At 38.5% G+C, this 14,638-nt stretch overlaps 1 protein-coding gene across 4 annotated transcripts in view; it reads right to left on the bottom strand.

The window, feature by feature from the left end:
• PTPN13 (protein tyrosine phosphatase, non-receptor type 13) overlaps positions 1 to 14,638 on the bottom strand; it is a 146,925-nt gene that overhangs the window by 61,809 nt on the left and 70,478 nt on the right. For all 4 annotated transcript variants that reach the window (XM_008058360.1, XM_008058361.1, XM_008058363.1 and 1 more), the window contains exons 9-14: positions 10,484 to 10,706; positions 6,950 to 7,024; positions 6,652 to 6,826; positions 4,471 to 4,624; positions 3,611 to 3,749; positions 2,760 to 2,912 (exon numbers count right to left, since the gene is read on the bottom strand). In XM_008058360.1, coding sequence (XP_008056551.1) covers positions 2,760 to 2,912; positions 3,611 to 3,749; positions 4,471 to 4,624; positions 6,652 to 6,826; positions 6,950 to 7,024; positions 10,484 to 10,706 — 919 coding nt within the window. The remainder of the gene's footprint in view (positions 1 to 2,759; positions 2,913 to 3,610; positions 3,750 to 4,470; positions 4,625 to 6,651; positions 6,827 to 6,949; positions 7,025 to 10,483; positions 10,707 to 14,638) is intronic.

The raw sequence follows: 14,638 nt of genomic DNA, 5'->3' as shown, positions 1-14,638 counted from the left end.
CCGCACAATGGATAAATCTCAAAAATATTATTCTAAGTAAAAAAAAAAAAAAAAAAGTCAGGCACAAAAGACTGTATACTCTAGTATTCTTTACATGAAATTCTAGAAAAGAAATAGTAGGAAAAATAGTAAGAGAAAGCAGAGCAATAGTTGACAAGAGTTACGGGTAGGGGGAGGGGATGGACTGCAACGGGAACTATTTTGTGAGGTGCTGTATCATTGGTTGGCAAACTTTTTCTGTAGAGGGCCAGATAGCAAATATTTTACACTATGTGTCACAGATTGCTGTTGTAACAACTCAATTCTGCTGTTGTAATATGAAAGCAGATATAGACAATATGTAAACAAATGAGTATGGCCAAGTTCCAACAAAACTTTATTTATAAAACAGGCAGGCCACAGCTTCCATAGCTTGCTAACCCTTTGTTCTTTGAGTTGGAGTCTCACTCTGTCGCCCAGGATGGAGGACAGTGGCACAATCATGGCTCACAGTAGCCTTGATCTCCTGGGCTCAGGCGATCCTTCCACCCAGGCTTCTGAGTAGCTGGGACTACAGGCACATGCCACCATGCCTGGCTAATTTTTAAATTTTTTTTGTTGAGATAAATTCTCACAGTGTTGCCCTGACTGTTCTCAAACTCCTGGGCTCCAGCAATCTTCTTGCCTTGGCCTCCTGAAATGTTGGGATGACAGGCGTGAGCCACCACACTTGCCCCTTGTTCTTTACCGTGACTGTGAAGGTAGTTGCTCAGTTGTAATATATATTTTTAAAACTCGTTGAATTGAATAATTAAATGTGGTACATTTGATTGTATATAAATTGTACCTCAATATAGCAGATTTATAACAAAATATAGAAGTATCTCAAAGACAACACAATATGTAGCAGAAGTCTAGCCTTAGAAGGTTGTGCTAAAAGATTCTTTTTTTGTGTGCTAAAAGATTAAAGAAAACTTCTCAGGTGAGAAGAAGGATGCTAAAGTTAAAGAAAACAGGGGCAACAGAAGATATTATTAGAAGGAATAGGGCAATGTAATGTCATTAGGCATGTTGTTTACAGGGAGAAAACACAAACTCAGAGAGGTTAAATGCATTGTCCAAGGCCACCCAACAGGTCAAAACAAGAATTCAAATGCAAGACTGTCTGCTTGAAAATCCCCATGCAAATTTTTTTCATGGTGCCAATCTGCCTTCTACTTTTACTTATAACAATATATTACAACCTGATTTTATTTTCCATAAGTATAAACATGTAATAACTAAGGAAAACATAAGTTGACAATTTAATGTTTTTATTTTTTTTTTTGAGTTGGAGTCTCACTCTGTCACCCAGACTGGAGTGCAGTGGCCGCTCCCGGCCACCGCAGCCTCCATCCGCTGGGCTCTGGCGATCCTTCTGCCTCACCCTTTCAAGTAGCTGGAACTACTGGCGTGTGCTACCACACCTGGCTAATTTTTTTTTTTGAATTTATTGTAGAGATGAGGTCTCGCCAAGTTGCCCAGACGGGTCTCAAACCCACGGGCTCAGGCAATCCACTCACCTCAGCCTCCCAAAGCGCGGGATTACAGGCTGAGCCACCGAGCCTGGCTAATTTAATGTCTTTAAGTTTGGACTAAAACAAAACAAATCACCTTGCTTTTATTTCTTTTCATGAATCCTAAATTCAAGGTGGTTACATCTGTGAATGAAACCGCTTCAGAGGTTTTCATAGGGCAGGGTCACTTGGCTCCTTTCAAGATGGAGCAGCAAGTGGAGGGCATATTGTCACCTCCTGGGAACTGAAGCAGGACATTCTGGGAGTTTCTTTTTTCAACAGAACACTGTTGTCTATTGCTATTCGCATTGGAGGTTTACAATACTATTTTTCTCAGTCATAAGTGTCCTACTATTTATCTGAGGTCTTACAGGAAGTGGGTGGCAAGACTATAACCATAAGTCAATTTCTCCAACTTCCTGCTCCTATGTACATGAGTCGGCATTTAGTGGAAATACCATGTTTAAAGGACACTATTGAAGTTTAAGCCTTTTGAGAAAAAGTGAAACAAAATAATTCCAGGATCAGTATGTACTTGCTTCTTGTATCCAGCCATTCATCAAATTCAGTTGTTTCTTCTTTTTATTTTACTTCCATTTAATTTTTTTGAGTTGGAGTCTTATTCTGTTGCCCAGGCTGGAGTCTGGAGTGCGGTGTCACTATAATGACTATTGCTGCCTTGACCTGCTGGGCTTAGGCGATCCTTTCACTTCAGCCTTCCGAGTAGTTGAACTACAGGTGCGCGCCACCATGCCTGGCTAATTTTTAAAAATTTTTTTGCAGAGACAAGGACTTGCTGTGTTGCCAGGCTGGTCTTGAATCCCTGGACTCAAGCAATCCTCTCGCCTCCACCTCCCACTGGGATTCCAGGCATGAGTCACTGCACCTAGCCCAGTTGTTTCTTCTTTATAATGTATTTTGGTTTTGACAGTATGGAATAGGAAAAGCACAGAATTCATAGCCAGGTAGGTATGGGTTCAAATCATGGTTGTGCCACACACACCAGCCATTGGCCTTGGAAACATTACATTCCCTCTTAGAGCCCTAGTTTCCCCTTTTATAAAATGAGAATTAAAATAGCCCAGTTTTATTTGGCACCAGATGAGATGAGACAGTGCCCAGTACTGGTCATTGGCAGCCGAGTTTTGGTTCTGTGTCCTCTGATGTGTCTTGCTTACTTTGAAACAGATGCGAAGCTTAACATTTGCAATCCTGCATACTTACCTTTAAAAATTCTAGCTCGATCTCTTTCTCCGAAGCTCCCACATAGGTATTATGCAATTTGGGTAACTCTTCTTTAACATAGGATAAATCAAGTTTTTCCATCACCCTGGCAGGCAGATAATGCTCCAGTCTAAAATAAGACACACCATGAACCTAGAGAGGAAAAGGTCTTTATAAGTCATTCTGTTTGCCTTTTACTAGAGTAAACCCTTTCCCTCCTATCTTAAAGTTCTCCGTTGGCCAAGACGTGACGTACTTCTGTTTTTACTTCTCCCTCTGAGAAATGAGTTTAAGGAAAATATACCAGTCTTTCCTTTTTATCCAGTGAGGCAGAATGACTGAGCTGATTGGCAAGAGTGCAGAGAGGGACATCCAAGGGCCTCATGTCACTACACAAGTGAATGCCACCAGTGGCACCATCTTGAGCCCCTTGTCTCCTTGTAGATCACTTGTCTTTGGGAACATTAGGTTTCAAATGTGCAGTGAGTTCTCCATACAGGGAGCTCTGCTTGGTTCTCAGCCCATCACTGTGTGGAGACACGTGGAAGGCAGAAGATCCTCTTACCCATATTTGGCTAATAACTCCTGTGTCTAGTCTCTATTAGTTGGGACTTGGAAGTAGGGGAATAAGTGCTAGATATTCCTAAACTCCAAAGAAGGATAACTTTAAACGAAAAAAACCAAAAAATCCTACACTGTATGATTTTATATAACCAGTATACACAGGGAAGTTGGGCATTTAGACGTACCAAACTAGCCTCAAAAACTTATAGCTCTAAATATCACCTCACCCACACTAGGGATAAGAACACCAGTACACAAGTGGTGCTGGAGAGAAACATGAGTGCTACCTCTGGCTGGTAATCTCCATACTCAGCCTGGAGAGCCAGGGATGCCAGCAGTAAGGACGTCTCATCATCACAATGCATTCGTTCCTCCAAGATGTCTTTCCGCAGTTGAAGATAATACTGATGGCAGGTCAGAGTGTGTCTGAAGAAATAAATACACAAACATCTACGCTTTCGATCTTGAATATTGGGGTGATTTTTCCTTTTTTATTATTTATTTATTTTTAGAGACAGAATCTTACTCTGTAGCCCAGGCTGGAGTACAATGGCACAATCCTGGCTCATTGCAACCTCAACCTCCTGGGCTCAAGGGATCCACCTGACTCAGCTACCTAAGTAGCTAGGACTACAGATGCATGCCACTATGCCCAGCTAACATTTTATTTTTTGTAGAGAGTACAGTGGCACGATCACTGCTACTATAGCCTCTACCTGCTGGGCTCAGGTGATCCTTCAGCCACAGCCTTCCAAGTAGCTGGGACTATAGGCACGCACCACCATGCCCAGCTAGTTTTTTGACTTTTTGCAGAGACGAGGTCTTGCTATGTTCCCCAGGTTGGTCTCAAACGCCTGGTCTCAAGTGATTGTTCTGCCTTGGCCTCCCACAGTGCTGGGATTATAGGCATGAGCCACCGCACCCAGCCTGGAGTGACATTTATTATAGGGATTTAAGTTTAGTTTCCAAGACAGTTTATTATTAAGCTTTTAGGGCATAAGGACTAAATAAGCTATGTTGAAGGAAATATTATTTGCATAATAAAGAAGACATTATCATTGATCAGAATAGAATAATTCCTTATCAGTAAGCTAAATTTTCAAAAACCCAGTGGCAGAGAGTAAAAGAGAAACTTTTGTGTACTCACTGTATTAGACTAACATCATCCAAGAAAAACTTAATCCGGAAAAACAAAGTGAAATTTACAGTGGCTTTGGTCTTTTTCTTTGGTTCTTCCTTCCATCCCTCTGGGGCCACTTTGGTTAATTTTAAATCAGGATCAACAAAGAAATATTCATTATCTAAAACAGTGAAAAAACATTCAGACAAAATAAAAAAAAAAACACTGATATTTTCTTCCGATTTCTTCACTTTTTGGTCAGACTGGCACAAAATAGTTACCATACAAGAATAAAGCAAGTCTTAAGTAGTGCGGTAGGGAAGCTGCGGTCAGCACACAGGCTGGGGCAACATGGCCCAGTCTTTCAGGAATGGGGCTCCAAGGACAGTCTTGGGTTCAACTCCTGTCACATCATTTCCTGTCTGTATGGTACTGAGTAAACTAGCTCATCTCTCTAGATGCTGACTTTCTTTTGTCTGTAAGATCAGGATAGTGGTATTCCTGCTTTACTGGATGGTTATAAGGATCAAATAATATAAGGAAAAACACACTTTTTATGGTACACAGTATGTGGTGAAAGCATTCAAAAAATATTAGCTATTATTGATTACTATTGAGCTATGAACTGAAACATGGGAGGAATGACAGATGACATCATTTTATTTTTTATATTTTAATGTAACACTTAATTACTATTGACTCTCTCCAAATAAAAGGATTAGTCAATAAAATCGGATTTGTCCCAAATGTTTAAGAAATTAAATGTGTGATAAGTTGAAATGCTGATTAATTGAATATCTTCAGGTAGATAGGTACTACCTGCTTAGTCTAGAAGTGACGTTAGTAAAGTGACAGACATCAGTAAGTACTAATTGAATATTTATTGGGTGACTCTACAAAATAAATTATTTTTTTTTAAGGCACAAGAATTCAATAAGCTATGTTGAAGGAGATATTCCTTTCATGATAAAGAAGATATTGCTATGCTCTTGTTGAGATTCAGGATCATTTGACCCTTTATTTGTCATTTATGGTACTTTCTTGCCTGAGCTTTCCAAGTTAAATTTTGAGGTAAACAGGAATCTGGTATATTAGAGAGTAATTTATAAATGTAACAATTTGTTAAAGAAAGAAGATCAATTCCAAAATGTTTCTTTAATACTATGGCAATTCTAACTGATAAAGAGGAGAAGCTTCGTTCTACACAAGCTATGTTCTTCAGCTACTGTGGTTATAAATGTCATGGAGTTAGATGGATACAGTGTTTAAAAGATATGTGAAATGACTAATTTTTAGTTATCAACTGACATTTTAAAAAAACACTGGTTTTAGACACTGGAAGGCTAAAGACATTGACGTAGAAATTCAGAAATAGGGTCCTGCTACATATTCAGACTCAGGAGACTAAATTCTAGAGTATACTCATATATATATGTGGCGCCAAAAAATGTATATACATTTTAAGAAAGGAAAAAACTATTAAAATTGTAATAATATACACTGCCAACAAAGGATGAATATAAGTCATGCCTGACTTCTGTAATTACAAGAGTGGCTCAAGATGGTTACCATCAGTATCCAGACACTTCTGATGATGGTGAACATCTCTTTTTTAAAAAAAATTTATTTATTTTATTTTTTAAATTGTGGGGTACAATTCAGGGTCAGGTATACAAATGTTCATTGTGCAGGTACCCTTGTTGATGAGGTGTGTCCCCCCCTCCCCAGGCAGATCTCAACTACTGTCAATCTCACCTCCCTACCCCCCTCCCCGCAGTTTCCCGCTACTGTCAATCCTTTTGTTATAGTATTATGGTAGTTGTTCAAGGTCCACTTATGTGAACATCTCTTAATAGCCCTTAAAACGTATATACATTTTTTGGCATCCCTGGTGTGTGTGTGTGTGTGTGTGTGTGTGTATGCAACTAGCATGTAAAAAGGTCCCTAAAACATAATATAATAAAGTCAAAATCAATTTTTTTATAGTCATAGCAAAAATCTTCATAGTCAGATACAAAAGGTTCCTAACCAACACATCTACTAAAACAATAAAAGTAGTTGAGGGGAGGAAGGGAGTCCTAACTCACTTCTACTGACTAGATCATTTAGTTACTATTTTCCTAAACAAGGCTGGACATGACAACAAGTACAGGAATCTCTTGTTGCCAAGTCTCCACCTGGGACTCTAAATTTGAAATGTCGTGGTACCTTTGAGGGTAGCTAAAGCAAACAGATGGTGCTCCACCAAGCCAATGTGGGCCACAACCATATCAAACACATCTCTGCATATAGTTTTGGTGTCACAGGTCAGCTCCAGTCTCTGCCCACTTAGGAGCATGACATTAACTTTCCTTCGGTTATCCTCATTCTTCCCTTTCTTAGTCTACAATTGAAAATATAAATGACATTTATTCAAATAAGCATCATCAGAATTTTAATTGGTTTTTAAAAACAAAATTACTGAAATTACTTCCCAAGAATGACATAAATTGGTTTCATTACTTACAAGAATAGACCGTGGCAAATCCAAAGATATAAATGGCTCAATCGTCATTTTCACAAACTCAGGGCCAAAGAAATTCTGCAAATCACATGAGTAGAATCAACAGTTTTTACCATTTATTCTAGCTCTTTATTTGAAATTAAAATATTGTAATAATAGTAAATTACATATAAAATTGTTACATTAGAACTGGGTGATCAAAAACAAATATTGAAACTTTCAGTGAAGAAGTACACTGGACTTTATCAAGAGCAGGAATGAAATGTGCCTTGCACTAAGTTGAAACAAAAATTTTTTCTTCATCTTTGTTTCTACCAGTGATTGCAAATATAATGCCTGGCTTTATACCGTTTTATAGGGTTTTCATTATTAGAAGTCAGATAGACTCATACTTTTAAATAAAAGTAGTCTTGCATATCGAAGTAATATAGGGTTATTAAGCTAACGAAGAAAGATTTGGTTTCATATTGCTTATATAGAAACGATTGAAAAGAATCTCATTGTTTTAGAGAGTGATATTCAATGTAAAACAGGTCCTAGATCATGCGTGGTGGTTCATGCCTTTAATCCAGTGCTTTGGGAGACCAAACCAAGAGGACTGTTTGAGGCCAGGAGTTCAAGATCAGCCTGGGCAATAGCAACAGACCTTGTCTCTACAAGAAAAATAAAAAATTTATACAAGTGCCTTTAGTCCTAATTACTCAACAGGTAGAGGCAAGAGGATCCCTTGAGCCCAAAGGTTGAGCCTACAGTGAGCCAGGCACTACACTACAGCCTGAGTGACAGCAAAATCCTGTCTCTAATAATAAAAATAAAACACAACACAGTTTAAGGACATCTATTTTGTGACTATGAGATATATACATCCATCTGTAGTCATGCTCGTGGAACCTGTGACACTATATATTTTTTGCTTTAAGTAGCGGCAACTAGGGATAGTATAGATTTCACGTAGTCGCTAACCCCCCCACCAATGGCCTCAGCAAGAAAACATCTCAGCAAATGAGAGGGACATGAGAGACAAGGAAAGTGGTCTCTGTACTCTGTGTTTACTGCTTCTTAATCTACCCTTTCCCTTCTCTTCTTGTACATTCAGGGGTTTTGACCAAGAAGGGAGAACTGGCTTGGAACATAGTTTAAAACAAGTTAGACTGAGTGGCAGCAATGTCCAAATGAGCAAAAGGTAGAATGAAACTGGGGCTAACCCTGAGGCCAAAGTCAGGGGTGTGTATGCATGTGTGTGCGCATGTGTTTGAATTAATGGAGGTTACGGGAGTTTTGTTTTTGCTGGTTTCTTCTTTGCATTTGGTTGTACAGCTCATTTGGCTGCTTAGTGTGGGAATTCTATTTAATTAACTGAGTGTGGAACATGTGACAGATACCATTTAAGTACAAGTTTAACATTCAGTTTTTGTTAATAGTCAATGAACCAATAGGACAAATTTTAAGCAAGAATAGAAATAGACTAGAAAACATGAAAATAGTCTGTCACGGGAAACACACAATCTAATTAAGACCAACAGGGCAACAGGGTATAGACAAGTTAAAATGTGCCTGCACCAGAAGAAAAATAGAAAAAACAAAACACTTAACATTTATGCTCTGAGTGAAAGAATATTCATTCAATTGTGAAATTGTTGCTCCAAACACTAGGACTCCTTTTCAGCCTCAAAAATATAACCTCCTGCTCTTTAAAAAAAAAAAAAAATTATGTGGCCCTTTAATGACCAGCAGTTCAAATTATCTAATCATTGATATGGCATGTCTCTGATACACTGATGAATCCTTATTGAGTTTCTTCCTTTTAACTTGAAACAAATTTAGCTATATCTTATTGGAATTAAAAAACTTTAAAACTGGAAAGTGTCTTATAAATTATACAATTCCACATTTGAAAAATTAGCAAGCAAGACACAAAGAGGTTAAAACAGTCACATAAAGTCATATAATAGCATCATAAGTAATAAAATACATGTCTTTCAATTTGTAGTTCAATGCAATTTTCACCATCCAACATTTTTTTCTCCTTAGAATACTATGAAGGAAATTTGAATTCTATTAACTTCAGAGCATATAAATGTGCTTTGAAGACAATTCTTTGAAGCAATCAACAAAAAATGAAAACAGAATAATGAATCTAATTTCTCAGTATAGAACTAAAAAGAAAATAAATCATTATTGATTTGACTTTTACTAATATTTATTTTGTTTTGAAGAATTATGTTTAAAGTATCATTACAACTGCAATACTGTCTTACCTATCAAATTAATGATGATAAAAAAGAATGGTAAAATTCAGAGTAGGTAAGAATATAGTCAAGCAGGTGAAATCATAGGAAGCATAAATTGGTACTAGCTTTAGTAATAGCAATTTGACAATATACGTATCTAATGTTTTAAAGAGTATCTGCCTTTGTTTTGGCTATTCTACTTGGAGGAAGTTATCTGAAAAGATTTAGCTATGGGGATGATCATCAGAGCATTGCTTCCCACAGCAACAACACATTAGAAACATTTTAAATGCTCAATAATTGGAAACTGTTTAAGGAAATTATAATACACGGTAAAGTAACATAATGAAGTGCTTTATAGCGCTAACAATAAAACTACAGAAATTGTAAAATGTTCAACATATTTTACATGAGAAGACTAAGTTCATTTTGAGCTTATGCTTATAAAAATATGTCTACAGTCATATGTTGAAAGAAAAATACATCAACTAAAAGAATAGATACACTAAAAAATATCCCCACACAAGATATAAGATGCAGACTTGTATCTTCCTATCTTTGGATATTGTAATATGAAGATATGATATTTGGAGCTAATGTACCCATCTTTTAACTGTAAAGTGAGTTATTATTATTATAATATTATTTTTTGAGTCGGAATCTCACTCTGCTATCTGCTGGGCTCACCTTAGCCTTCCAAGTGGTTGGAACTACAGGTGTGCGCCACTACACCTTGCTAATTTTTTTTTTTGATTTATTGTAGAGATGAAGTCTTGCCAAGTTGCCCAGGCTGGTCTCGAACCCATGGGCTTAGGCAATCCTCTTGTCTCTTCCTCCCAGTGTTGAGATTACAGGCGTGAGCCACTGCACATGACTGTAAAGTGAATTATTACCAAAATTCTGAGAAGAGCAGAGCAACAAGATGGAATGCACTTGATAACATTCTCAAGCTTCAGAACCAACCTTGAACTTTCTATCTCTGATTTTCTTGATGTGAGATAATATATTTCTTCAGATTAAAAAGATTCCCCCACAATACTAAATAGAGCCTCTGATTTTAAGGATCATGAGTATACTTTCAAAGTATACAGCAGTTCAGATATTCTAAATCCATCTAACTTATTTCTAAAATGAAATAATGAAAACAGCTAACAAGATACGTAATCACAGTGAAAATGAATATAGGATTACAAGTCAATTCCATCCACAGGTAACTCCGGATACTTACAGAAATTCCTAAAAGCACTCTGCCCAACAGCATCTCATGAGAGCAAATTTAGATGCAGTAATCTGAGAATCAACTTACCCTCAGTTTTCTCTGGGTCATGGCTGTTTCTAGGGCAATTTCTCTTAATGGATCCCTGGTGATGTCAAGCATAGAAGCTCTGATTGTGTCTCCTGGATACAGGCTCAGCCGGGACTGCCGAAGGGCCATTCTGGCTTGTAGCTGCATCACTTCTTCTTCTTGCCGTTTTAGCATGATCTCTTGATTAATTAAGTTGCCTTCAAAGGGTGTTTCATATTGTCTGCTATATAGAAAAGAGGAGAAAAGTAAGGACTGGGAGGAAAACAATTGTCTTAAAAATAATCTAGAAAGCTCTATGTTAAGGATGGTAGCAAGAATTTAAACAAATTTTATTTTTTCATCTCAGAAGAATTTTTGTATTACACAGTGGCAATATAAGATATATAGATCTTAAATTTGTCTGGTCCCTGACAAAATACTCCTAAAAGTCTTGTAATTCCCTGAGCAATAGGGATGACAGGAGAATCTTTGATCCTGGTTCCCTGAAATTTCCTGTTTGATAGGCACCTCTTTGGTTCTAATGAGGAACTCTTGGTGAAACCCTAGAAGCTACAGGTGGAGGCTGGTCACCAGAAAGATCGAGCCTTGATTAGAAGTCTGGAACTTTCACCTCACTGCTCCCAGTCTCTGGGGTGGGGAACAGGGTTGGAGACTGAGTGAATAATCAGTCATGCCTACTTAATGGCACCTTCATAAAAGCTCCTAAGTGATGTGGTTCAGAGAGCTTCTGGGTTAATGAACTCATCCACATGCCAGAAGGGTGAGGCACCCTAACTGCACAGGACAGAGGTTTCTGCATTCTTTCCAGACTCTACCTTATATACATCTTCATTTGGCTGTTTAGCTGTATCCTTTGTAACATCCTTTATAATAAACCAGTAAATGTAAGTAAAGTGCATCCCTGGGGGCTGGGAGCCATTCTAGTAAATTATCATACCTAAGAAGGGCGTTATGGAGACCCCTAGTTTATGACTGCTCAGAAGTAGGGGACTTGCAACTGACATTTGAAGTTGGGGAATCTTGTGGGACCGAGCTCATCACTTCTGAAATTGGATGCTAATTCTAGGTGGTTGGTGTCAGAATTGAATTAAATTGTAGGACATAAATAGCTACTGTCTGGACAGTCAGGGAAGTGGTTACTGATATAAGGAAAAACACCATGTTTGGTGTCAGAAATGTTCTGCAATAGAAACAGATCATAGCTCATTGCAACGCTCAGCTGTACTTTCAATGAATTGCTACAATGCTGTCCAATGATTAGTGGGTGGAATTATATCCTCCACCCCCTTCTTTGAGCCTTTCAGCATTCTCTGAAGATTGCTTCCCATGTCGTTCCTCTAGACAGGTGCTGTTTCATTCTTACAGGTCTGCATCACTGGCCTTGGGGGTGGGAAGAGACTCCCTTGAATTCTTATTTCAGCTTCCAAACCATTGTTGACTCCTCCTCAATAACCCCCAACTCCCCTCAAGTACTTGCCATGAAATTATAACGTTTACTACTCTGCTTTGTTCCAGAGTTTTATTGTTCCATCAGTCACTCCTTTTATTGATGAAAAATTCAAGTGCCTGAAAAGTTCAGTCATCACCACTATCATCGCTTACAGTGGTGACATGTAGACTGAGTGTCTTCCAACGCTATCTTCCTCCTAGCCTCAGCCCAAAATCTATCTTCCATGGTCATGCTGGCTACTAATAACCAGGCCACTCCATAATTTCCTATTTCTGTCCTTCCATACTCTGTATAATCTCATTTTTTCAAGTTTATTCCCTCTAAAGCCCTTCTCTAGTAGCTCACTGACTATCAAAATTTAATTCATTGGTCCTACCACTTTCTCTCTAGCAGTTACTCTTATCTTGCCCTTACACTGACTGGATCCTAAGGTTCATCATTAAAATCACTTCTTTGCATAAAACCTCAACTCTCATGAAACTCTAGAACCAAGCTGACTGATCTCACCAGGCCCTCAACACTGCCTGCAACTCATTTCCTTAGAGAACTATTTCAGATCTTCTTCCTTCTCTTTTCAAAGTTCCCATACTTTCTTCTTATTCCTCTCTCAACTTATGACTTTTCCTCACTTTTCTTGATGAAATAAGAAGCAATCCGGAAATAACTTCCTCATTCTTCCACCACCCAACTTTCCAAGCCCATATCTAGACGTTCTGCCTTCTCTCCTGTTACAATGACTACATCTCCTGCACTCTTAGGACCAAATCCCCACTGTGATAGGGTCCCTCCCTTCACCCGAAGATTCTGTTCCTGAAATTATCAACAGTCTCATATACAAGGTTATCCTCATTAGCATACAGATATGCTGGACTATTTCCTACTTCGAATTTAAAAATCTTCTTATGGGTTCTACACCTCCTTTTAGACTCCACTCAATTTTTTTTTTTTGCTGTCATTTAGAGTAAATCTCCTCAAAATTTTCACTTAAACTTTATCTTCACTTCATCTCTCACATTCTTTCAGGTGCAGACCAAACATGTTTTAGCCCCCACATTTCCAATTTTCATCTCACTTGAGCTCTAAGTATCATCTGACATGGTTGCTCAGTTCCTTTCTTTCTTGAAAGATTTGATTTCTGAGAAACCAGGCTCCCCCATTTTTCTTTTACCTCGTTGGCTTTCCTTCTCAGTCTTTTGCTGGATCTCCCTTCATTTCTAACCTTTTATGTTATTCTACCATAGTGCTCAGATCTCCAGGCTCTTCTTATCTCCATTTACATTCCATATTTACAGGATCCTATCTAGTCATATGATCTCTATTGTTTTACATATCCTTGTAACTTTGAAGTGTACAACAGCAACTTCAGTATCTCTCTTGAATCCTATTTCTATTCGTCTGCCTAGGTGACAAGTGTTTGGCTTGGATATTAATACGCATCTTTAGCCCTAACGTTTCTAAACCCAAATTCTTGGTATTTCCCCCTCTTCATTTATTGGCTGCTATGACACAACTGGAGTCGTTCTTGATGTGCAAACCCCACATCCTTTTGAGCAGCAAACCCTCAAGGCACACCCTGGAAGGTAACAACACATTTGACTCCTATCCATAACCAACATCCAAGTCCATGATGTACCCATCTCAGATGGATTACTGCGACTATCTCTTACCTGCATTTTACTCCTACAATCTGTTCTTCACAGAACAGACCAGAGTAAGACATGACAACATAAATTAATTATGGTTCTCCCTGTTTGCAGTCATCCGATGGCTTCCTGTTACACTTAGAATAACATTGAGTACTCACTCCATTTTTGTGACCTGCCATGGTCTGGGGTCTTGTTACTTGGCTACCACCCACTCTGCCTTCACTCATTCTCTGGAGGCCTCACTGCTCTTCTTGCTGTTCCTCTAACATGCAACACAAATCTAGACCAGAGGGCTCTGCAAGGGCTAACCTTTTGTCTGAAATACTCTTTTTGTTGATATCTGCATGAAACATTTTCTTACTTCAATCAGTTTTCTGTTCAGAGTCATTCCCTGAGAGATACAGTCTCTGACCATATAAATAGAATTTAGATATCACATTCCTGTACTTTGTAATCTCTTAGGCCGCTTTATTTTTTTTTTCCAAAGCACCATCACTATATGACAGTGTATTACTTGCTGATTTTTATATGGTTTATTGGCTATCTCAAATCCCCTCAAAGGACCTCTGTGCTGTTCACAACTCTACCTCTGGTATTTAAAAGTACTTAGTACATAGTAGATGCTCAAGAATTCTTTGTTAAGTGAATAACATTATAATTTTATGGCTCACCTCCACTTCAGAGGAGGGTCGAGGACAATAAAAAGAACTTGAATTCTTACTTAAACTCTCAAACTTGATGCTTTCATCAAATATATTAGCCTTCTTGGTGGGGCTCAGTGGCTCAGCCTGTAATCCCAGCACTTTGGGAGGCTGAGGTGAGTGGATTGCCTGAGCCTGCAGGTTCGAGACCAGCTTGGACAAATTGGTGAGACCTCGTCTCTACAATAAAAATAAAAAATTAACCAGGCATGGCAGCGAGCGCCTGTAGTTCCAGCTACTTGGAAGGCTGAGGTGGAAGGATTGCCAGAACCCAGCAGGTCTATGCTGGGGTGGCAGTGAGTGTGCCACTGCACTCCAGCCTGGCCGACAGAGTGAGACTCCAACTCAAAAAAAAAAA

This window comes from Carlito syrichta, unplaced genomic scaffold (assembly GCF_000164805.1).
Source record: "Carlito syrichta isolate Samal-C Ts95f unplaced genomic scaffold, Tarsius_syrichta-2.0.1 Scaffold303314, whole genome shotgun sequence".
Lineage (NCBI taxonomy): Eukaryota > Metazoa > Chordata > Mammalia > Primates > Tarsiidae > Carlito > Carlito syrichta.
The sequence above is the reverse complement of the archived record's forward strand: the minus strand, read 5'-3'. Positions and strand labels throughout refer to the sequence as shown.